Below are 24,221 nucleotides of genomic sequence, written 5' to 3' on the forward strand. Positions count from 1 at the left end.
TTGCAGCCCAAAGATAAAAGGTTATTGCACAGTTGGTAAATGCGATTCTAGATGTTTCGCAAGCCTACCAAAATTTACGACCTTTTCACATTAGAAAAGCGTCTTTCTCACAAGGGTGCGTAGCAATCTAACATTAACATTCAATAATATTCCGCATTTATAGTGTTGAGTTTGAATATAATATTATTTTTAGTTTAAAACAAACCGAAATGATATACAGATAAGATGAATAATAAAGAATTATATTAATATTCGACCTAATTTTTTTTATTTTTTTAGAAAAAAAAAACCCTTGCAAATATAAGAATAAGCAGAAAAAACACCCTCACAAGTATAAACATGAGCAGTAGTATAATTGACTATAGTGATGAATTTGGTTTTATATAGTTGACGTAATTTTAGGCAAAAGTTACTGTTCGTCTACAGTCTAACTTAATCAACAAAACGGGAAGTTTCTTGGGTTTTTAAACCAGATAACTTGAAAATTCAAAAAAGCATCAGACATGTTACCATGTAATCTAAAAGTTTTAGCTAACATGTATAAGGAACTAACTGCTCAATCAAGATTAAACCCTCTTTGCTTTCTTTCTCATTCCCTTTTCCTCTTCTTGTATCAGTCGGAGTTGCTGTCTATCTTCCTTCCTTGCAATCCTTGCACTTTGTTTCTCTTCCTTTTCAATTTGCTTGGGGCTGGATTCCATGTTCACACAATCAGAATCATCACGACCGATAAACCTTTGGGTATTATACATTTTTCTTATTATGCTGAGAGCTTTTTCAGCCTCATGGTCATAGTCATAATCATTCTCAGTAGCAGGCCTTTTCTTCCTTTGTACTACATGTGATGGGTGTTGCTTTATTCCTGGCCTCTTTAGCTGACCAGCTACCAGAGACAGTTTTGGCATGATTTTAGTTTCTTGTACTCTGTGTTTCTTCAAACCTGGTTTGATGGTATTCTTGTTCTCCATATTAGTATTATTTCTCAAAGGCATAATCTTTCTGCCGTTATTGAGTTGCTTTCTTGAACCCGCCATTGATGCCGACTGGGGATTTGCTTTCAATGCAGGATCAGTAGCCATCTCCTTCGGTTTCGGTAGAACTGGCACTGGTGCCGGGTCATCGGATGACAGAAAGGAATAATCTCTTTTTTCTTTAAGCCATCGTATTTTATTCTGATCAACTGTTACCTTCTTCTTGCTACTGTTACAAGATTCTGCACTATTTTTTGAACCATACATCTCGTTTCTGATTTCTGCTTTAAGAATCCACCTCAATGCCAAAAATTGCTAACAAACAGAGACTGATGTGTGTAATGCCCTGGTTGTTGTTATATTTATAGCACTTCGTGTCCTTTCTGAATTGGGATTTGGCTTTACCGATATTTACCATCACTTTCCTAGTCAAAGTCCGTTTGACTGTTATCTAAATAATCTTTATCGATTAACTTGGAAGATAAAAAGGACTTTCTATTAGGAACGTCTCTTCAAAATTAAAAAAGTAAAAGAAAAACAAGCGGTTGCAAGTTCGCCACGTCAACTTCAGTAGATGCCACGTCATCACTAACGATAAACTGATATATGGGGATAAGGGGTGCACCGTTTGAGAGGGAGAGAGAGAAATGGCGCGAGTTCTGTTTCAGTTGAAGAGCACAAGCGTAATGGCATGCGCTAAACTTGATACTAACAGAGTCGAACTGCCAGAGAAGACCCGGAATTCGAGGGTTTTGGTACTAGGTGGAACGGGTCGGGTTGGCGGATCCACAGCCATTGCTCTTTCCAAGCTTTGTCCTGACCTACGAATTGTTATCGCCGGTCGAAACAGGTAATTGCACTGTTAATTATCCTTTTGTTTAGAGAGAAACGATGTTCATTGACTTAAAATGACAGGGAAAAAGGTGCTGCCCTGGTGGATAAATTGGGGAAGAATTCTGATTTTGCTCAAGTTGATATCAACAATGTAGAGTCTTTGGAAGCGGCTTTAAGTGGTATTCTAGTTTTCCTCTGTATCTATTCTAGGCCATGAAACGAAAGGTCGTGTTGTGCTTTGCAACTGTCAAACTGTATCATCAATTCCCTTGCAGATGTGGATGTTGTAGTTCATGCTGCAGGCCCTTTTCAACAGACGGAGAAATGTAGTGTACTTGAAGCTGCCATAGCGACCAAGGTGAGGACAGGTAAATGTTTCTGCTTTTTAACTTCAAAGTTGGTAATGGTCCTGCTGCTTAAGTCTTATCTTAGGACTATCTTTTCTTTTTCCCACAGACAGCGTATATTGATGTTTGCGATGATACAAGTTATGCCCTGCGTGCAAAATCGTTCAAGGATAGAGCTTTAGCTGCAAATATTCCTGCCATTACAACTGCTGGAATCTATCCAGGAGTCAGCAATAGTAAGTACGTCAACTGCATTCTTGTTATAATTTTTTTTGATATACTTTTGCTGTATTTCTATCTAAATTATAAAAAGGTTTGCCAGTGTGAAAGTCATGCCCTATAAAGTTTGCAGTTACACTGAATGTCAAGGATTTTGCATAAACAAATCTGAAGTATTTGGTTTTTTTGTTGCTACATTAGGAGATGACTTGCTTCTTAGAAAGTCAGATCAACTATGTTTATCCCTTTGAGTTTCTGAACTTTCTTGCATCCACATCTACATGAAGATTGTCGACCTAATGCAACCCTGATATGGACTTTAAACTAGAAAATACAAACTCACTAGTAGTGCTGAACATGATCTTAGTTCGTGAGATAGGGAAAACCCTCCTTACATAGACTTTATTCAGATTGGATTACCAGACTAATTTTTATGACTATCGTAACAGTTATGGCAGCAGAGCTAGTTCGTGCTGCTAGAATGGAAAGCAAGGGAAACCCAGAGAGGCTGAGGTAATAATTCTCACTTCTCTCTATCTGAAATACAAGAAAATTTAACGCTTCAAATGCTAAGGCTTCTTTGACAATTTTAAACTTAGTTTGATTATTCCCACTATTTCAGAGTTTCAGTTATCCATCTGGAATTCTCATCTTAGTTTAGTGGTTCTTGGAAATGAATTGCAACCAAGTAATCCTCATCTCCATCTGTAATTGCTAGCTATCTCATAATATTTTCATTTGGTGCATACCAGCTTTAATTCTGTATTCTGAAAGCACTTTTCTGCCTAGCGGCTGTTCTTTACATATTTGCCTCCACTGCCGGCATCCCTAAGTTCCCTTCCTGATTTTAGTTAGCGGAAAATTTTCTCCTTTTGGCATCTGTTAATCTTAGCTTGACATAATATGCATTATCATACTATTTATAAATTTTTTAAATTGAAATAATAAATATGGGACAAAAGGTTTTTATTCCAGTTTCCTGTCAATTTTATCTAATAAACGCTTGAATTTCTCTTCTCAGGTTCCATTACTACACAGCAGGAACTGGTGGTGCTGGTCCAACCATTTTAGCTACTAGTTTCTTGCTTCTTGGGGAGGAGGTTGTTGCATATAATAAAGGTTAGTTTTGACAGCATTTTATAGCTTGGTATATTCCTTTGTCATTTCAATTGTTCAATCTTATACATGAAAGTACACCAACAGAAAATTTACATGTAATCAGGAGAAAGGATCAAACTAAAGCCATATAGTGGAATGCTCAACATTGACTTTGGAAAGGGGATTCGAAAGAGAGATGTTTATCTGTTGTAAGTTTTCTTTGAAATAAGTTGCTCAAGGAGTCATAAGTCTTTCACGACTAAGTTTGTAATTAGCATTCCTGGAGGTAATCAGATTTACATTAATCACAAATTCACAACACTTCACCATTCTGGACCATCGTTTTCCATATAGTTGTTTTAGTACTTGTGATTTGTGACAAGATTTCACCTTAGCATCTAAGAAGTGCCGAAATTACTGGTGCATTTAGCCCTCATCATGAAAATGGTGACATATAAGAAGCTAAACTTCATTAGTTCTACCTTTAGCAGAAACATGCACGCACACTGATTGCAGCCACATATTGGTGACAGTGCATCTGGGATAAGCTGCATGACTTGTTGCTAAATAAAATTTTTCTTGCCTCCTTGAATCAACTTTCAAGATAGAAGTTTTGGGCTGGGTTTTATTTGTAGCTTATGGTGATTGTAAAGGAGCACCTTGATTTTCCCCTAGATTTTGATGTGATTAAAGCAGCCTTGCTTTGCTTACAATAAGTGTGTTCTGGACATATCTTCATTTTCAGGAATTTGCCAGAAGTACAAAGTGCTCATGAGATCCTAGGAATACCAACTGTCAGTGCTCGTTTTGGAACTTCACCATTTTTCTGGAATTGGGGAATGGAAATCATGACTAATCTTTTCCCTCCGGTATGCTGTTACATAACTGAGAGTTTGTTACGTATAGCCAAGTAGTTTGACTTGTCATTTTGTTGATATTTTCTTTTTCATTGATGTGTCACTTTCAGTGAATGAAAACATAACCAGAAAATTATGATTAAATCTTGCAGGAAGTTTTGAGGGACAGAAGCAAAGTCCAACAGTTAGTTCAATTGTTTGACCCTCTAGTTCGAGCTCTTGATGGGATTGCTGGAGAGCGAGTATCAATGAGGGTAACTAGGAGTCTTAATAGTTCATATCCAACTATTAGTCCTACTCCATTGTTAACCTTTCCCCTCTTTGGGCAGATTGATTTGGAGTGCTCAGATGGTCGCAACACAGTTGGCATATTTAGTCACAAAAGACTCTCTGTGTAAGTCTCTGCTTTTCATTTCTTCAGTTCATATTCAATTAAAACCTGTCATAAACTATATGCCTACGCGATGTTGCCAAAATGGTAAGTTTTGAAAAGTCTTGAATGTATATGTAGTGAATGCTTTAACTTTTCAATGACATATGTAAGGTTGTTCTCTTTCAGATCTGTGGGAAATGCAACAGCTGCTTTTGTTCTTGCAATTCTCGAGGGAAGCACAAAACCTGGGGTGTGGTTTCCAGAAGAGGTACGTGTAACAGCTAAATGATTAACTGATTCAAGTGCTAACTAATACATTATAACTTTATCAAATACTCAATATAGCCTGAAGGAATTGCAACCGAGGCAAGGGAAGTTCTTCTCCAACGTGCTGCTGAAGGAACAATCAACTTTGTAATGAATAAGTAAAGATTCTGACCCAAAAGCATGAACCTTCTTCTGTTATTGTGATTATGTCAAGTTCTTCTACTCCTTTCTATCCGACGTTGATATTTTTTCTTTTTCAATAGGCCACCTTGGATGGTAGAAACAGAACCCAAGGAAGTTGGATTAGGAATATATGTGTGAATATCATAAAAAAGCTAGTCAAGTTCACTTCAATTTTCTCCTCAGGTTCATGCTGCACTACCCTTCCAAGGTAAAGTTCCAGGAACCATTTAATTTCTTGACCTTTTTGAATCTACGTTTCAGGTTGAGCTAACTTTAAAAAAGCTGACTTGTGTAACTTAGGTGGTGGAAATGGCACGTTCAACAAGACCCAGAATGATCCCATAAGTAATAATAGTTGTCGGAGAGAGTTCGGACAGCGGGGATTATGAATAATGAAATCTTTTTATATAGCTACTATACTTCCCCCAAAGCAATTCCAGATTCATTCTTGTGCTATTTTTGGTATTATTCAATTGAGAGCTTTGGATAGGATTAATCAAAATTCGCCTCCCCACCTCATTTGATGAATGCGAATGAATGTACTCGTAACATTTCTTTTGTTCACAGGGGACTTCTTTTTATAAAATCTTATACAGTTTTGGCAACCCCCTGATTTAATATATAAAAGAAGAAAAATAGAGAAAAAACATAATGAGGATTAAGAGCTCTCAATCTCATGATTTCGTTCTCAATTGGTAATGAACAAATTGTAAACTGAAACAATCAAACAGGGAGCTGGAGCACAATACCAATGTAAAAAGGAATCCAACGTTTGTGTTCCCTGATCATAAACAGAAAAGGATGGTCAGCAATGAAATGAATAGGAGGCGGAGAGTCCAGGGAGAAGCCCATGTCGTCATCAAAAGTAACAGCAGCAGCTTCAGTCCCTTCTTCGTTCACATCAACAAAAGCTGTCTGTGATTTCCATGTGATGATCATATGCATTGCTATTCGTCTCCATAGCATTTAGGGGGGGCAATATCAATCCCATCTGACTCATAATCTCTGAGAGGCTAAATGCATAATGCAGTTTAAAGGGATCATTGTCGTTTCAATCATCTCCATCCCGAGCTCAAAATTCTGAGTAAAGAATCCAGGATTGGAGTGGCATTTTCGGCCCATCTTTCATCAGGAAGAAAGAAATACATAGAGAACCTCCTGTCATCTTTGCCATTTCGATAGGGCAACTTGAGAAGCTGAAAACCATCAAATAAACCATAAAGATCGTATTCCCAATTCTAATGCATGAAAGAAACTTGGAATGTTTTCCCATGAAGAAGGTAGAGAATGTTGCATCCCTAATTCTTGATGCATCAAAAAGGGCGCTGTCAAGCTCCTTTGAAACAGGTTGGATTTAAGATACTAATTAATGTATCGGGATTGACCTGTCCTTTTCTGAGAAACCTGTCTGATGAGCCCTTTAGTTGCTTTCTGCACCCAGGAATTCACTTCGTCTGCTGCTTCATCACCCTGTTGTTTAATATAGTAACAATTAGTGCATGGTGAATTGACAATGAGAATGAGAAATAGTATCATCAGTAAATGTAATTTAGGCAAAATATATACATTAGATAAGTTTCATGTTTGACATGTAGCAAAAACAAGCAAAAGGAAAGAAAAAGAAAAACCTTTGTGTCTAAAAATCATGTTTGACACAAGCTTCGTAAATATATATAATATCTTTAAAAGCAGGTTCATCCAAGAAGGGCCCTTTTAATCCTCCAGTGACCGTGTTTAATACAATAGTGATTAATAATGGCGAGGATGCAAAATTCTCAATCCTGTCATCCTTTTCCTTGCATTTATCTCTTATGAGAAGTAACGAAGAGCCTTGCTGATTATCTAAAAACTAAAATCCATGATAAGATCAGATGATATCAAGACTGATTGTAGCTCTTAAGCTATATGTATTCAATGGAATGAATGGCTCTATATAGCCAATACAAAAACATAAAAAAGAGTAAAAGAAGGATCCATGATTTACATGACTATATCATGGCTATTCCTACGGAAGAACAAATCAACAAAGAATTCTATCTCTAGAGAATAGGTTTATTAAAAACAAACAGCTAAGGACTTGTTCCACAAACAACGAAACTCTTCTAACAAACCCTCCCTTAAACTGAACTGTTATTCCAGAACACAGTCAGTTTATCCCTTCAATGCTGCACATTCCAAGTCCTTCTCTCAATTTCACGAATATTTCCAGTTTCAAAGGCTTGGTCATGATGTCAGCTAGCTGATCCTTAGTACCACAGTGCACTAATTCAACTTCTCCATGATTTGCCAACTCCCAAAGAAAATGAAATCGAACGTGAATATACTTACTCTTACCATGCATAACAGGATTCTTCGAAAGTTTAATCGTTGAACTATTATCACAGAAGATAATGCACTTACTTTGCTTAATCCCCAACGTCTCAAGTACACGCATCATCCAAATGCTTTGAGCAGCACAAGCTGCTGCAGAAATGAATTCGGCCTCAGTGGTGGACAGTGATATCACAGGCTACTTCTTAGAACTCCAAGCAATTAATCCATTTGACATCTTAAAAACATTACCCTGAGGTACTCTTTCGGTTTTCAAGATCTCCGACATAGTCACTATCATAAAAAGCTACCAAATTCTCTCCTCCTTCTCTTTTGTAAAACAGCCCTAGTTCAGTGGTTCCTCTCAAGTAGCGCAGGACCCTTTTCACAGCTTGTTGATGTATAGTCGTTGGAGCTTCCATAAGATGAGCCACCAGACTCACAACATACATCAGATCCGGCCTAGTGGCATTTAAATACATAAGACTTCCCACCATTTGCTTATATGCAGTAGCATCAACCTTCAACCCTCCAGCATCCTTTGCGAGCTTGCACCCTGAAACGATTTGGTTTTTAACAGATGAGCAATTTTGTAAACCAAACCTTTCCAGTACTTCGTTAGCATATTTCCTTTGACAAATAAAAATGCCATTGGAAGTCTGTGTGACTTCCACACCAAGAAAATATCTCATGCTTCCCAGATCAGTCATCTCAACTTCCCTTTTCATTGAGCTCTTGAATTCTGCCAACATTTTCTCATTGCTTCCTGTAAAGATGAGGTCATCCATATACAAATTCACAATAAGAATATCTCCTCCCCCTTTCTTCTTTGTAAATAAAGTGTGATCACTCGTGCTTCGTTCAAAACCTTCCTTGACAAAGTATGATTCTATTTTGCTGAACCATGCTCGAGGGGCCTGTTTAAGCCCATAGAGAGCTTTCTTTGGTTTGTACACTTTGTCTTCTTCACCTGTCACCTCATATCCCTTTGGTTGTTCCACATACACTTCCTCTACTATCTCTCCATGTAGGAATGCACTCTTGACATCGAGTTGATAAAAGTTCCATACTCGACTAGCTGCAATGGACAAAGTTAGTCGAATGGTATCCCATCTTGCCACAGGTGCAAATACCTCAGTGTAATCAATTCCAGCTTATTGTGCATACCCCTTCACTACAAGACGAGTTTTACATTTGTCTACTTCTCCTTTTTCATTCATTTTGGTCTTAAATACCCACTTATACCAATCCTCTTTGCTCATGTTGGCAGATCTGTTAGTTCCCATGTCCTATTCTTCTCAATTGTTGCAATCTCACACTCCATTGCATGCCTCCATACCTGACTTTTGGCTGCTTCCTCAAAGGTGGTGGGATCATTTGACACAAACATAACAAGCTGTTGCATCTCCTGGGTGAGCTGCTCCATTCCTTCTTCTTCCTTTTCTGACAATCCGGCTCCAGACTCATAGTCTCCCATCCACACTGGCTGCCTTCTTCTTCTCCTTTCAGGGACATTGATTCTCTTATCTCCTACAGCTTCTTCTTCCTTGTCATTATCTGCTTGATTTTCAGCTTCTGAATCTTCATTTTCCTTGTTCTCTTCATCTTCTTCGCACATACGATGAAGAGAATTAGTCTCTCCTGATTTCTTCCAATCCCACTTTTCCATTTCATCAAAAACTACATCTCGGCTAATGATAATCTTCTTTTTTTCTGGATTATACATTCGAAAAGCTTTGGACTCCTTACTGACTCCCATGTACACGCACTTGATGCTCTTCTCATCTAGCTTCTTCCTTGTGACATTAGGAATATGAACATGTCCTATGCATCCAAACACCTTGAGGTGTACCATTGATGGTTTTCTTTCTTTCCAGGCTTCTTTAGGTGTCATGTTTGGCAAGGCTGAAGTTGGACATCTATTCAGAATATGAGTGGCTAGGTTTGCTGCTTCCGGCCAATACTCCTTTGGAACATCTCGTGCTGCAAGCATACATCTCATCATATTCATCAAGGTTCGGTTTTTTCTTTCTGCAACTCCGTTTTGTTGTGGTGAATAGGCAGCGGTGAGCTGTCTTGTGATTCCATTAGTGCTGCAATAGTCATTAAACTCTGATGAAGTGAACTCTCCACCTTTGTCGGTGCGCAAACAGATTATGTTGTATCTTGTTGCCTTCTCAACTGATGACTTGAAGCTTTTGAATGTATCAAAAGCTTCGGACTTGGCATGTAGAAAGTAGGACCACATTTTTCGGCTATAATCATCTATAAAAGTAATGATATACCTCTTATGACTGTGAGATTCAGGAGTAATTGCACCACATATGTCTGAGTGAATGAGTTGTAGAGGTCTGGATGCTCTCCAGGTGCTTTTCTTTGGAAAAGAATCACGTTGTTGCTTTTCTCTCATACATATGGTGCACACCTTGGATTGATTCTTCAATATTGGCAGGCCTTGAACCATCTTCCTATAGGCAAGATCTGCAGTCCTTTCATGTTAAGATGGCCGAACCTTTGATGCCACAAGTCTGTGACATTTTCAGAGGTTATATTGAAACAGGCTACGTTTGATACATTAGTAGAGACAGAGGAAATAGATGCCAAAAGCACAAACATACGATTTGCAGATATCATAGTTCGTATGATCAGACCTCTAATATCATGATAAATACTATAGCAGCCATCCTTAATCAGTATAGATAGATTTTGTTCTTGAAGCTGACCAATGCTAAGTAGGTTTGATTTGAGATCAGGGATCTAAAATACCTCTGTGATAACCACAACTCGTCCATCTATTTTTATTCGAAAGTTTCCTTTTCCTATGACAGCCAATTTGGAGTCATTTCCCAGCTTAACACTGTGTCTGAATGATTGATCAAGCTCAGTGAACCATTTCCTATCTCCACTCATATAATTACTACATCCAAAGTCTAGAAACCATACTTCATCTCGTGTGGCTCCTTGCATTTCCACAAATAACATAAACAACATCTCTTCTCCTTTGTCCAGCTCTGTGTGTTCTGCATAATTAGCATAGGTGGGATATTTGTACTGGAAATGTCCCAGCTTGTGACACCGATAGCACTCAACTGTGGATTTATTGAATGCTCTGCCTCTGCCTCTGCCTCTACCTCTATATCCACCACGCCCTCTGCCTTTGTCACCGAATCGTTCGTCAGCTCGTAGAGTAGAGCTGTCTCATGTAACCTTCAATGCCTGTTCAGTCACTTCCTTCCATTTTATCTTGTGTTCATGTACAAGCAATGAACTGTGCAGCTCATCTACTGTCATCTCATTGATATCTTTGGATTCTTCGATTAAGCATACAATATAATTGTATTTGTCAGACAATATAGCAGAAACTTCTCAACAATATGTCCATCCTCCATTGTCTCTCCTACTCCTCTCATGTCATTTGCAATTAACATGACTCTAGAAATGTAATCATTCACGCACTCACCATTTTGCATTTCTAAAATTTCAAAATCCCTGCGCAGCCTTTGGAATTGAGCTCATTGAACTTGAGCATTCCCCTGATATTTTTGCTTCATCGAATCCCAGAGTGCTTTGGAGGTGGTTTTGTTGGTGATCGTTTTCAAAATATTCTTGTCAATAGATTGAAACAGATAGTTCTTTGCCCTTAAGTCCTTCAGCTTTTGCTCCTCCAAGATTCGACGTTCTGCTCCTGTGAGTGGCTCCTTTGTTTCAAGCTCTGCATAGCCTTGCTGCACCAAGCCCCAGTACTCCTTTGATCTCAGCAAGTTTTCCATTAGTATGGACCAGTGATCATAGTCTCCATCAAACTTCGGGATACTGAGAAAGCTATTGCCGTCAGCCATGGCTTGTTGTTGTTTCCTCTTCCTCTGTGTTTCACTCAACTTCTCTCTCTGTGTTTCACTCAGCTCCTCTCTCTTGTGATGTTCTATTTAAAAGTCAAGCCCTTGTGTGGGCTCTGATACCACTCTTAAGATCAAATAATATCAAGACTAATTGTAGCTCTTAAGCTATATGTATTCAATGGAATGAATGGCTCTATATAGCCAATACAAAAACAGAAAAAAAGAGTAAAAGAAGGATCCATGATTTACATGAATATATCATGGCTATTCCTACTGAAGGACAAATCAACAAAGAATCCTATCTCTAGAGAATAGGTTTATTTAAAACAAACAGCTAAGGACTTGTTCCACAAAAAACGAAACTCTTCCAACAATCCATGGACTCTACCTTTGGCAACTTCTCCAATTTTGACATAATTTTTCCGCTTTGTGTGTATTTTTGTTAATAAAGTTATGAGAACTTGGATTTAGGGTTCTGCCATTTTCATAATCGTTGAAGGAACCAATTACCTAATTTAGTCTTTATATTAATTGAAATTTAAATAATTGATCCTAATTAAAGGAGTATATACTTTTTCTTCTTATCTTTTTTTGTCAAGCACAAAATCAACTTTGTTAGACAAAAAGTACATCAAATTTAGCCTAATTAAATAATTAATTTAAGCCAATTAGGTGTAACTTAATTGGTAATAGAATTATCTTCAAACTGTAGGATTCTAGGAAATTACTCAAAAAATAATAAAAATTATAGACCCGTTTACTTGTAGGCAATTTTTTTTTTAATTCATTTTCATAAAAAATTTGTAAAATATGTTTATTTTATAGAAAGTTTTTTTATTTTATATTTAGATAATATTTTAAATATAAAGGGTAGACTTGAAATAAACGAAGTGAAAACTTCTTGTCTTCAATGAAAACAAGTGATTTATTATATAAAGACAAATATAGAAAATATGTTAAACTTGTTTTCAAAGTTTTTCAAAGTTTAGTTATAATTTTAAAAACATAAAAAACTGGTTTTCTATTTTCATTTAAAAAAATACCACAAATAAACACAAAGTTCTACTTTCTATTTTTATTTTTATTTTTTTTTAAAAAATGACATAGTTTTTCTATAATTAAGTAACCAAGCCCTATAAGTTTGGAGTAACTCTTTAATTTCTCATGAAAAGAATATTTTTCTTTTTCTATTTTTTAATTTGTAAAAAAGTCATAAATGAAAATTTATATTATAATTATAACCAAAAGATGAAAAAAAGGAAATTCTTCAAAGTATTTGTTTTCAAATTTTTTGAAAAATATCACATTGTTAAGGCTTTACTCACATATTAGTCTATGTGGTTTTTTATTTCTTTTTTCGACACTGAAATAATCTAATAATAATGACTAATATTGTTTAAATATCAAAATCACATGGATTTTAATGGAAATAAATTTTATTAAAGCGATTTACTCTATTAATTTCCTAATGAGTTATGGAGAGAAAAAAATTGCTTTCCGACAAAGAAAGGGAGGGAGTGGTCGTCCAAATCCCAGTAGGAAACAATAATAAATCCTTACAAGTTTAGAACAATAATTCATGTATAAATAGAGCCTCTTCTTTCACTTGATTAGAACATCGACGCACCAATCTTAATCTCTCTAATTCTTTTATCTTTCTAAGCTACTACGCAGGTACTCATCGATCTTTTCCTGAGAAACAATGTCAATTTTCAGAAGAAACCATCATCAACGTGCTCATAACAGGAATTATTGTGAAAACCCAGCTCCAAAATGGGAGAAAGATTTCTGCTTTGAAGTTGGCGGAATGAAGTGGAAAGATTTCTTAAAACGCAAGGCATACACGTCATATTATCCAAAAGTTCTACAATGGGATAATTCAGCAGGAAAGGAGTCATTTATCAACGCCAAGAACCGGTTTTATGCAGAAATAAACAAGTCCCCATGCAAAACAGAACTACTACCAAATCCAGACATGTACGTCGATGAAATAGACTGGGATGCCAAACTTGATCCTCAACTTTTCTTGGGGTTGGAGGATGCACGCAACTACAAGCCTTGCGAAGAAGTTGTTCCGCTGGATGGTATCAAGCCAACAGGATGGGACGTAGATTCTTGCGATTGGAACAAACCTGTGGTGCTAACAGGTATGATTGTGGGACATAAAGGGAATGATAATGAAGAAAATGGCAAGAATGGTGGAGTTTTGAGAAAAAGAATGAGTGGCCATTGTTCAAGATATGTGTCAAAACCAACAAACGTATCATACGCAGTTTAGGCAATTGAGATTTAAATTTCGGCTTTTGATAGAAATTAATTAGAGTAAGTGGAATGCATCTTTCCTTAGAGATCAAACTCATGCGACCCTAGTTGTTGATTTTTAGGAGAATCAGTAGTATTTGATTTTGTTATGAATACTAGTGGTAATATATGTAGTTGGTTTTTCCTTTGATTTCCTGGTAGTGTTGAGTTTGATTACAGCAATCTGGGCAGCAAGTTTCTTATGTTTTTGCTTTAAATTTAATGGGATGCAGCAGAGATAAATATGTACAGTCATTTCTCTTAATACCATTATAGATGGATGGATGGCTAACAGGCAAAATCGATGTTAAAATAAATAAATAAATAAACTCTTGATTGCAGGGTTCACTTTTCATCTATACAAATTGCCGGTAAATTTACACACCTCAAACAGTTAGCAATGCCTTTGTTTCTCCTATCTCGTGAAAAATTTTTAAAAAAAAATAACAGTTTTTTTGTATTCTCTCTTCTTACCTTTCTTCCCTTCCAAAAAAAAAAAAAAAAATCAGAGTCGTCACATTCAAAAGTTCCACCCCCCAACCTTATAATCATCTGTCAAACTCTCAATAGAAATCAGTTTCTTTCCCCAACTTCTTTAATTAATATAGGTCCTGCACAGGAGAGAACCATATTCTTTACCAGAGCTTTTAAACATTCAGTACCTTCTTCTGCATGCATGCATTCCATGACTTTAACAGTAGCTGAAGCAATGTCCCATCAGCAAGCCCTCTTAACTCTGTAAACGCAGCTACATACATATTGCATACCCATCATCCAGTTTACTTTCATCAGAAATTCCATTCCAAAAATGTCAACAGTCAATTCTGCTTTGGAGTTTCTTATCATGCAAGCCCACATGATTGTCATTGATATCTGTACCAAGCAGTTGACTCTATCTACCATATGATCTCCAAACCCCTCTCCATTGTCCCCTACTGCCACTTCTTTCGAACTGATAGCTCTGAGCATCAGTGTATGTCCTAGATGTGCTGCTTCCATTGTGTTTCTTTTGGGCATTCCTCATCTCTTCTTCCAGATCATACTGTGAACGCTGCAAAAGGATAGCAATTGACACAACTAACACCAAGTTTGCTTGCAAACAGATAAAAGAACTAAAATCAACAGAGTGTATAGCTAAGTAAACATATTATGCTGCATATGAAGGGCACAATATCAAAGGTAAAAGAAAATCACTATTAATTTAACCTGCAAGTTTAAATAGTTTGCCACAGGTAGGAGGAGTGAGAAAGTTACAAGTGTGTGAATCTTAATATAGAGAGAGAGGCTGAAGCTAGGTGCTGAATTTGAATAAATATACACGCCCATTATAAGCAAGAAAGTATATTATGGTTCGCCAGAGTCTACAGTCCATACAAGAAATTGTGATTATCACTGTGCAAGTGTCTTGATGATTTTTGCCTTACCTAACATGCGTTAAAAAAGATATCTTTAAAAAATTTGTACTGAGATCACCGGCCAACGCCCATATTGGGACAGCCCTTTGCCTAGACTAACTTTAGCGAGTTGTTATACTTCAGTAGATAGGTTTGTCCTCATTATGCATGTAACATTTTTCTTTTTTGACAGGCCTTAGATTGGTCTGAGGCAAGCCCAACCCTTGCCAAAGCCCAAAGTTTTCGTTGGACTGGCTGGGTAGGCTTCCAAGACTTCGAGCAAGTCTAGAAGAAAATAAAACCAAATAAAGCAAATTCAGGAAAAAAAAAAATTCAGAACTATAGCGGAATGCATAGGAGTAACATGTAAGAGACCTTGGTGGGGTCCGAAAGTACTGCATATGCTTCCCCAATCATTTTAAAAAGTCGGTCAGCATGCATGTGGATTTCTTCTCCTATCTCCTTCCGAAGCCAATCATCTCCATTTTCAATTCTTGCCAAGGACTGACCAGCCTACATCAATAACCAATTTGTCAATGAGCCTAACCGCATTATGACATGGCTCATGCAAAAGATGAGAAAATGAAGAAACCTTGTCAGGATGATGCCTAAGTGCAGCCTTCCGATATGCTTTCTTAATATCCGATGCTGAAGCAGAAGGTTCAACTCCCCTACCATGATCATTTGAATGGTAAACATTCTTCAGCTTCAGTTTTAATTGATCTTAGCATCATAATTTAGAAGAAACGATAGCACGTCACATCACATGAATAAACACATACTAGTGCACAAATTTTCTTGTTCTATTCATGGAATTCCTAAATAAATAAATTGGCAAGAGTTCCACAAATCCCTATATTTCCAGCCCTTTCATTTTTAATACAAATTTTTGCAGTTTGACTATCCAAAATTAAAAGAAGACAATATCGCCATTAACCTAGAAATCATGAGTAGACTTTCCACTAGACTATCCTATTTAGTACTTGTTCCCAAACAAATGTTTTCCTTTATGTTTTCGAGTTTGAGTTGGATCATTTTTTCCTTTGGAACACAGCTGAGCTGATCTTTTTGCAGATGAAAGATACGAGCAGCTAAGAAGAACTCATGTGCTGTCCCATTCTTGAATCTTATATTAGGTAATGTTGCCTAGTACAAACAGTTTCAAAGTGGAAAATTGAGGGTTCAATGCAGTACATGTCAAAGATGAGAAAGAATGGGAACCTTCCACAGATCAAGAGTTTTCATAATTCCCTATATCCTCCAGCCCTTTTGTTTTCAAACTCTTCTTCTAAAACATCAAGCATATTCAATCTTGAACACAAATTTTTGCAGTTTGACCATTCAAATTAAAAGAAGATAGCAACACCATTAAGCTAGAAATCACGAGTACACCTTACTATCAGACTATCTTAATTAGTAATTGTTGTATACTACTATAAATAGTCATCATAGTTGTCGAAAGCGCGCCTGAGGTGCACCTAAGGCGAGAGGCGCACAAGGCGCAAGCCTTAGCGCCTCAAGCCAAGAAAGGCAGGCGACTTCACTGAGGCGGGCGCCTTTGTGCGCCTCAGATCTAAGGCAAGCCACACCTTTGTGATAGTTTGACTTTTATTTGTTTCCTTTTTCCTTTTAAGACATACAATGATCTCAGCCCTTCATCATAGACTTAATATAGAATATGTAGGCTTACCCACACCTAATTATCTCCAAAAAAAAATTTAAAAAAAAATGGAAAAAAAAAATTAGGGCAAAAAGACATTGATCAAGGAAAAGAAGAGAAGAGTTGCCTAGAAGAGTAGGAGTAGGACCAAGACCATATTATAGACTTATAATAAATTAGTAATGGAAGATGCTTTAGGATTTCTACTATCCTGGGGCTTCTAGTTATTTATAAGACTATATTTTACTTTTATCATCTCTTTTGAATGTCTTTTTGTTGTTTGTTAAATGCCTCTTGAACATAATTGTCATGATCTTTTTATTTCTTTTCTTTGGTTGTGTGTTTTGTTTTTTAATTTTTTGCATGGGTTGTGTTATGAGTCCTAGTTTTATTTTATTTTATCTTTTGCGCCTCATTTCTGTCAGGCGCGTGCCTCGCCTTGCGCCTTAGGCACCAAGAGCCCTTAGTGCCTTGGCGCGCCTTAGGCACCAAGAGCCCTTAGTGCCTTGGCGCGCCTTTCGCCTTTAACAACTATGATAGTCATATTATGAGTTGAACAATGCCATACCAGTAATCTACCTTTAAGTTTTCAATTATCATTTCATATTCTACATCATCATATAATGTTGCATATTTACATTTCAGTAACGTGAAATGTCCCCCCCTCCAGCATAAAGTTCAACTTTAAATGGGACTTCAGAAATGCTTCTATAATTCCAAGGAAGTGAACAGTGTACATCACCAAAAATGTTAAGAAAACAATGGGGTTATCATCATCAAAAAACAAAAATTAAAATGTAAGCATCTTGGCAACTAGAATTTGTTATATGCACATCTCCATATAGCAAGATTCCAAGCAGAAAGACACATGTTAACCTTTCCATCTTTTACCAATAAAACAGAAGTTATAAGAGTTCGAAATCAAAGCTCTTCATACCAGCTCAAACAGCGCCAAAAGAAAATGCCTATTGCTATGCTAGCCTCCAATCTAGCAAAGCAAGAAATGTATATGCAACTAAGGAAAGGCCTAAAGAGCTAAAACTTCCCCCTTACCACAAACAAAAGTTTGAAGAATATATTTTGCTTCATTACATTAGCAAATACCAGTACTCTATAATAAGATTGATTAGAAACATTCATACTGTTTCTCATAAAATGCCCTTAAAGACAAAAGCTGGGAAAAATAAACAAATAAAGAAAAAGGATCGAGAACAATGGATTCCAGAATAAATATGGCCTTGCAGCATCTAGCTTCTGTCATGTATTTTTCCTAAGTACCAGAATTATCCACAAAAGAATTTATATAGATATTTAGGACCTCACACCAAAGTTTTTTTAATAAAATAGTGCATTTGATATTCATAGCTATAGTTTCATAAAAACAGACACATCATGTGAGGGTGGTGAAAATGCATGTAATTTTCCAGAATAAAAACAACTTACAAAATTCGGTACATATCCAGAGGAATCTCCTTTCTGGCTGCTTCTTCAATTGTGGAAAGACGCATGCGAGCTTGTCTTAGATCATTTGCCAAGTTTCCCGATCTATCAGATGATCCAGACAGACTCGTCTTCTCCTCTACTTGCTTAGTGAGAACAGCTACAAGTCTCTGAAGATCACTAACTGCTTGTCCATAATCCCTAATCATCTCATATAAAGTGGCTCTTCTGGAAATTGCCTATTGAATCATAAACATAAAACATGTAAGCTTCAACATATACTTGGTTCCTAGCAACAAAGTTTTATACTCTCAGGTCTTGTGACAATGTCAACACATGAGACAATTCAAAATTTTTTAACTAAAAAAAAAGGAACATCCATTAAGAGTAATTAATTATAGTATAGTGTTTATGCCACTAGGGAGTACTGCCCTATGTTATGCGTAGTCAAGCACATTCTCTAATTCTTAACAAGTTTCGCCCCACTGCCAACTTAAGTTGCATTTTTAAAACTATAGTTTTCACAAATGAGACATTGGCAGTTACCTAAGTGAATGAGTGAGTATAATTACAGCCATAAATTCCATCATTAACATCAGGTTCAGAATTAGGGATAGATTCATTAAACAGCAAAAGATTGAGCAACTGTCAAAGCCAAAATGAAAACACTGGATCAGAGGAAACCTTCAGATAATTTTTATCAAGAGCTATTGCCAGGCTGCAGTCGGCAATAGCATCTGTAACAAGGCCCAATGCTTTGTATGCAGCAGCTCGATTGCAATAACAAATAGCCGCAAAAGGCCGTGACTCAACATTGCATGACAAGGCAGCAGTATAATATTCAATAGCTTCTGAATGCTTCCCTGCTTGAAATGCTTCATTTCCTGCAGCCTGCAAGTGAGAATAACAAATGCAATCATACAAAAACTGCCAGAAGACTTAAAAATACATCATGTTTCCAGTATAACAGTTTGAGGATATCAGAAAAGACCAAAACCCTGAATAAGAAAGTGTACATATATAGAGCTGCATCTTTATATGAGAATTTATCTAGTCTTGCGACTTCTTTTTCTCAATAGGTTAGAATATGCCAATAAATCTGGATCTCTTCAAAAGATCTACAATTTGAGGATATTACTTAACCTTGCAAAGAACAAAAATTAGCTGCAGGATGAAAACAAGCTAATAGGACCAAATTTATCATCTTTGACATATTATAGTTGAAACATAACATTTATTTTATACAATATGATTATGTGGTAAGAACCACCTGCACGAATTTTTATTAAGATCTCAATTAGGAACATTTATGCAATCTAATACAAAATCTTAAAATAATCTCTATCAAATGGTCTAAATATTTCTCAAACATGTTGCTTTCTCTTCTTTGTTCATAGTCCATGCATCAGCTTATTAATCCCAAAATAAAAATGTCTACATAACACAGTTGAATTTATCAGGTCAAGAAGTGCCTGTACAATGTAGCATTTGTTCTGATGTCTTCATGCATAAACTAATACATGATGCAACTAAAAACTTGTGTCAGGCATGATTATGTTCCACTTCCTTCAGAGGAAACCCCCATATAATCAACACAAGCATGTTAAAAACATGCTATACATCTATATTTCCATTCAGAAAAAACAGTGTTGTACCTTATGGCGCAGTAGTTCTCGTACAGTGGCAGCTAAGGGTATTAATGATTCAATCTTCTTGTTACCACACCTGGAAAAACCAATGAAGGAACAACAACACTTTCATACCAGAAAAAAATAACCAAAGGTATTCCCATATGGGCAAGGAGTAAAATTTACCGCTTCACAATCAGCTCCTCTTGCTTTTCTAGTGAAGCAATAGCCTCCTCCAGCTTTCCAAGATAGAAATAGGATTTCAGAATTAGATGGCATCGCCAGAGACAAAAGGAGGAGTCTTTTGTAAGTTGAGTACCATCCAGATCTGCTGACTGGTAACCAGTATCTAGTAGAGGAGAGTTCTTTTCAGCAGAATCAAAAGTCTGATCACACAACTGAATTACCTCCTCATATTTCCGCAGCTGCAAGACAACACCGAGTGTCCTCAGGTCTTGCTATATTTTGGTGCTTGGTTAGATTCTCAAACAGAGACCAGAAGACTTCGTGCAAACAGAAATTTTCCAAGCACTAATAAGACAAATACAAACCAGGAAAAGAGAATCCGCTTTCATTTCAAGTAATTTCTCCGAGTATGGACCTATAACCAAACCCTCTGCAATTAGTTCCAGAGCACTCTCTACATCATTGGGTGTCTTCCTTTTCAAAAGTTCAGCAGCATGTTGCAAGCATTCAGACACTTTCTGCCAGTCAGGAAAAAAACTGATCAGCCACAAACCAGATGAAAGATCACAAAACCTTTGTTCATCTGAAGTTAACAAACTGTAAGCCATTAATCATTTTGGTCATTTAAAAATTATATGCATTTTGTTTTCCTCTAGTGATCGTAGACTAATAAAGACCATTAGAACACTGACTTGATTAAAGAAAATCCACAACATCATACTTCAATAGAAGAAGAGAGGAAAAAAAAGAGTACCTGCGCCTTTTGGAGTCCACTGGAAGCTTCTATTGCAATTTTCCTATCCACACACATGTCACTTCCTAACTGCAAACACTTCTTGAAATACTGTGATGCGTCTTCAACTTCCCCCAGTGCCAGGAAACAACTTAACAAGCAAAATAATCACAAAAGAAAGATACTGAGTCACTATGAAACACAACCTAGATGGAAGTTACAAAATACAAGATTAGCAAAAAAGAATAAGTAGTTAGAGCACAAGAACTGAGCCAACTTAATAAAAATTAGATGACAATAGGGGTATCCAAAATGATATTTCTAAAAGAAAAAATAAAATGACGAAAAGGAACAACAGTGTAGTATTTAGTTATAAAATATTAGTAAATCAGTGCAATAAAAGTAAATTAACACTTATGTGAAGCAAAAACATGCATAACTGGATCATTCTACCTCCAAATAAAATGACCAGAAAGGCAAATAGAACCTTACTTTGCAGCTCTAACTTGCACCCTTAAAAAATTTGGATCAATTTCAGCAGCCATCCTACAATCTTGTAGTGCATCTTTGATCCTTCCAAGAGACATGCGTGTAGCTGCCCGGTTGCTATAGCACAACATCAATGCCCTGAGACAGCTTCTGGAAGTCTCACTTCTAGAAACACAATTTATACCTTGTGTGTAACAATCCTCTGCCTTAGACAATTCCCCATGTGTATATGCTTGATTTCCCCTAAAGAGCAAAGCTCACAGAATAATGAGCACACTGGAAGTTACATAATCAAATGACCAGCTAGGCCCAAATGTAATGTGGCAGAATCATGAGGAATTTGAAATCAGATATTGCAAACAACGAGAAGAAATTAACTGCATCATTATTACCTTAATCGCCATTTCTCACATGCTTCTTGAGCAGCAACAGATACAGCAGAAATTAAATCAGACTCTTGCTTGATCTCCTGTCCTCTAGACCCCTCGGAATTTTCCCCAACCATGTGTATTGGAGTGGAAAGACCAACTTTCTTGCCCAGGGGAGGGGACACAGGCAATGAAGTAAACTGTGAAGAAGAAGATGCATATGGAACTTTTGCATTTAGGCTGAAATTATAGGGATCATGACCAACTTTACCGCAATTCTTTTTTTTATTCTGACGGTTTGATGATGCTTGAGAAGAAGCAGCAATAAAAGTGAAACCTGAACCACCCATATCCTGTGAACTTGCAGGAGAACTAGACTTTATTACATCACTGTCTTGCCTCTCAATGTTTGTGCTTGAACTGGCCTCATTTTCAGCTGATGTAACCACAATATCATTAATAAAGTCTATTTCCTCATTTGCAGATTTAAAGCTTTCGGTTTCAGCCCCGGATATAGACTCTTCTGGAGGATTCTCAGCACCACTGCCTTTATCAGAACTTTCTCTTTTTGTATCTGTCAGATTCACATCCTCTTCATTTATATTCATTTGTTGTGTTGCAACAATTAAATCCTCATCTATGGCATCACTGGAAACAATTGGCGGGAAATCAGTTGATGAATTTTGGTTATCAGGAACTAAAGACTCCTCGGACGCAACTGAAGTTTCCCTGGAAAATTGAGTATCAGATAATGTTTCCTGATATGGTGAAACATCCATTGGTGAATAAGAATCAGAAGGCTCTGGAATTTCTCGAGATCCACTTTCCCTTGAAACAAAATCTTGTCCAGGCCATAGATGGACTTTGGTAGGTTGCTTCAACTTCCCCTTTTTTTTCTTCAACTTTGTGTCTTTAAACTTTGCACTGACTTCCACTTTCTGATTTAAGCAAGAGAATATATTTCCCTTAGGATCTGGTGTTTTAAATTCAACAAAGGGTGATCCAACACCATCTTGCTTGCTTGTAAATATAAATCCATCTCTCTTCTCCACTCTACCCGTTGGCAGCAATCCAAAAGCATATCCAGCAGCTAAGCCACTTGATAAGAATGCAGATGATGTTCCTCCAACGCCACTCGGTTGTGCATCAACATTTGGTTGATTCATATGAAATTGACTGCCAATTGCTTCCCTGCCTTGCATTCCTTCCATAAAAGTAAATTCCGTGGGAATCCTATTACTAAAATCGTGGAACTTTTTATCATTCCTGTTTCCAGTTTGCATATCTTCTTCAAAGATTCGAGAAGAAGAAAACCCAGTCTCTGCATGACCAGAAGATTCTTCAATTGCACTTCCCATGTTCAACTTGCACTCCATCTCACTCGACAGTATACTTTCTCTTTCTCCACCTACATAACTCCTAGTCCCTTCCCTGCTTACAGAAGCACAACCATCCATCACAGAACTCTTATTATCAGTCTCATTACCATCTGCAGATTCATTGATGTTCAAGTTCTTAATCTGATCAGGAATTGCACTCTTCAAGCTTTCAGTAAATGCATCACTAACCTTTGTACCACCTTCTGTCTCTTTGATATTCAGTTTCTTATTCAACTCATTCGGTAGTCTTGACGTCACATTGTCATCACTTCTGAGCCTAAATTTGGCAATACCATTGGTCCTTTCATCAACAACCTTGTCATTGATCTCGTTATCATTGATGTTCAAATTCTTCATGTTATCATCAATACCGGGACTTTCATTACGATGATCACTACCAAACACAAAATTAGTTCTATTACTCGCATTTAAATTATTATTTATGAACACATTTCCACTCTCAATTCTCACATTTTTCATTTGTTCAACCACTTCATTCTCCACATTCCACTTCCTAGAATCTGGATTGACACCCACATCACAACCTTTACTCACTCCAAAATCAAATGCCTCACTTCTACTATTACCAAACCCGAATTCACTAGAAACATCATGTTCAGTAGGGCTCGAAACGGGTCGAAACGGATTAAATCCGGGACCAGCCCAGGTGTCAGCTGCTGATTTCAAGTTCTGAGAATTCGATTGCCTTCTAACTTTCAGCAATCTGGGCTTGGAAAGAGGCTTGCCACATGATCGAGGAATAGAAGGCGAGTTAAAGCTCAAATTTTGAGCATTTCCACTTGAGCTTGAAAATCCAGAATTTAAATCACCGAAACTTGATGGGTTCATCGCGTTTGATAAGAAAGTTTGTTTAGATTGAGAACGGGAATTTAAAGAAGAGGCAACAATAATAAGAGACGATAAAAATAAAGGATGAGAAACCTGACCGTTGAGATTAATAGGTTTTTGAATCGGAAATCCCCCGGTGTCTAGCAACGCCGGTGGCGACATGTCAAAGTGGGAGTCATGAAATCAGATGGCTGGTAACAGTGTTTGATCAAATCAAACGGTAGTTAATTTAGGCAATGATTGGGCATTAAATTTGAATGGATGGAGTCTAATAAATAAAATAAATGAACGAACAAATAAATAAAAGGTGGTGTGGGGTTTGTTTGTTTGGTTCAAAATTATTAAGAGAGAGATTTCAGATTTAATTATTAAGGAAAGCATGAAAAATACCCTCTTCTTCTCGGAATTTACAGTCTTCCCAATTCCAATTTATGTAATTTTTATTTTTAATTTTTAAATTTAAAATTCTTTTTAAAAAAAATAAAATTTAATAAAT

The 24,221-nt window shown here is 36.8% G+C and overlaps 4 protein-coding genes across 4 annotated transcripts; 2 read left to right on the forward strand and 2 right to left on the reverse strand.

The window, feature by feature from the left end:
- Positions 1-377: 377 nt before the first annotated feature.
- Positions 378-1,378, reverse strand: LOC8274332. Its single transcript, XM_002513487.4, has one exon. It carries the CDS (start codon positions 1,236-1,238, stop codon positions 567-569), a length of 672 nt encoding a protein of 223 aa, XP_002513533.1. The 5' UTR covers positions 1,239-1,378; the 3' UTR covers positions 378-566.
- Positions 1,379-1,401: 23 nt separating this feature from the next.
- LOC8274331 lies at positions 1,402-5,651 on the forward strand. The gene is made up of 14 exons (XM_002513486.4): positions 1,402-1,821; positions 1,887-1,984; positions 2,081-2,163; positions 2,262-2,388; positions 2,821-2,884; positions 3,393-3,490; positions 3,594-3,678; positions 4,215-4,338; positions 4,479-4,580; positions 4,656-4,720; positions 4,886-4,967; positions 5,045-5,124; positions 5,230-5,357; positions 5,450-5,651. The coding sequence occupies exons 1-13, from the start codon at positions 1,619-1,621 to the stop codon at positions 5,285-5,287; spliced, it is 1,269 nt and encodes a 422-aa protein (XP_002513532.1). The 5' UTR covers positions 1,402-1,618; the 3' UTR covers positions 5,288-5,357; positions 5,450-5,651.
- A 3,692-nt stretch (positions 5,652-9,343) lies between these two features.
- Positions 9,344-13,928, forward strand: LOC8274329. Its single transcript, XM_015715845.3, has 2 exons — positions 9,344-9,474; positions 12,973-13,928. The coding sequence occupies exon 2, from the start codon at positions 13,001-13,003 to the stop codon at positions 13,574-13,576; it is 576 nt and encodes a 191-aa protein (XP_015571331.2). The 5' UTR covers positions 9,344-9,474; positions 12,973-13,000; the 3' UTR covers positions 13,577-13,928.
- On the reverse strand, positions 13,913-24,067 carry LOC8274328. Its single transcript, XM_002513483.4, has 11 exons — positions 21,522-24,067; positions 21,133-21,372; positions 20,662-20,791; positions 20,273-20,425; positions 19,908-20,146; positions 19,749-19,818; positions 18,778-18,984; positions 18,097-18,332; positions 15,586-15,664; positions 15,369-15,506; positions 13,913-14,650 (listed from the first exon to the last, which is right to left on the reverse strand). Exons 1-11 carry the CDS (start codon positions 23,885-23,887, stop codon positions 14,492-14,494), a joined length of 4,017 nt encoding a protein of 1,338 aa, XP_002513529.2. The 5' UTR covers positions 23,888-24,067; the 3' UTR covers positions 13,913-14,491.
- Positions 24,068-24,221: the final 154 nt, after the last annotated feature.

The sequence above is a fragment of the Ricinus communis genome, chromosome 4 (assembly GCF_019578655.1).
Source record: "Ricinus communis isolate WT05 ecotype wild-type chromosome 4, ASM1957865v1, whole genome shotgun sequence".
Taxonomy (NCBI): Eukaryota; Viridiplantae; Streptophyta; class Magnoliopsida; order Malpighiales; family Euphorbiaceae; genus Ricinus; species Ricinus communis.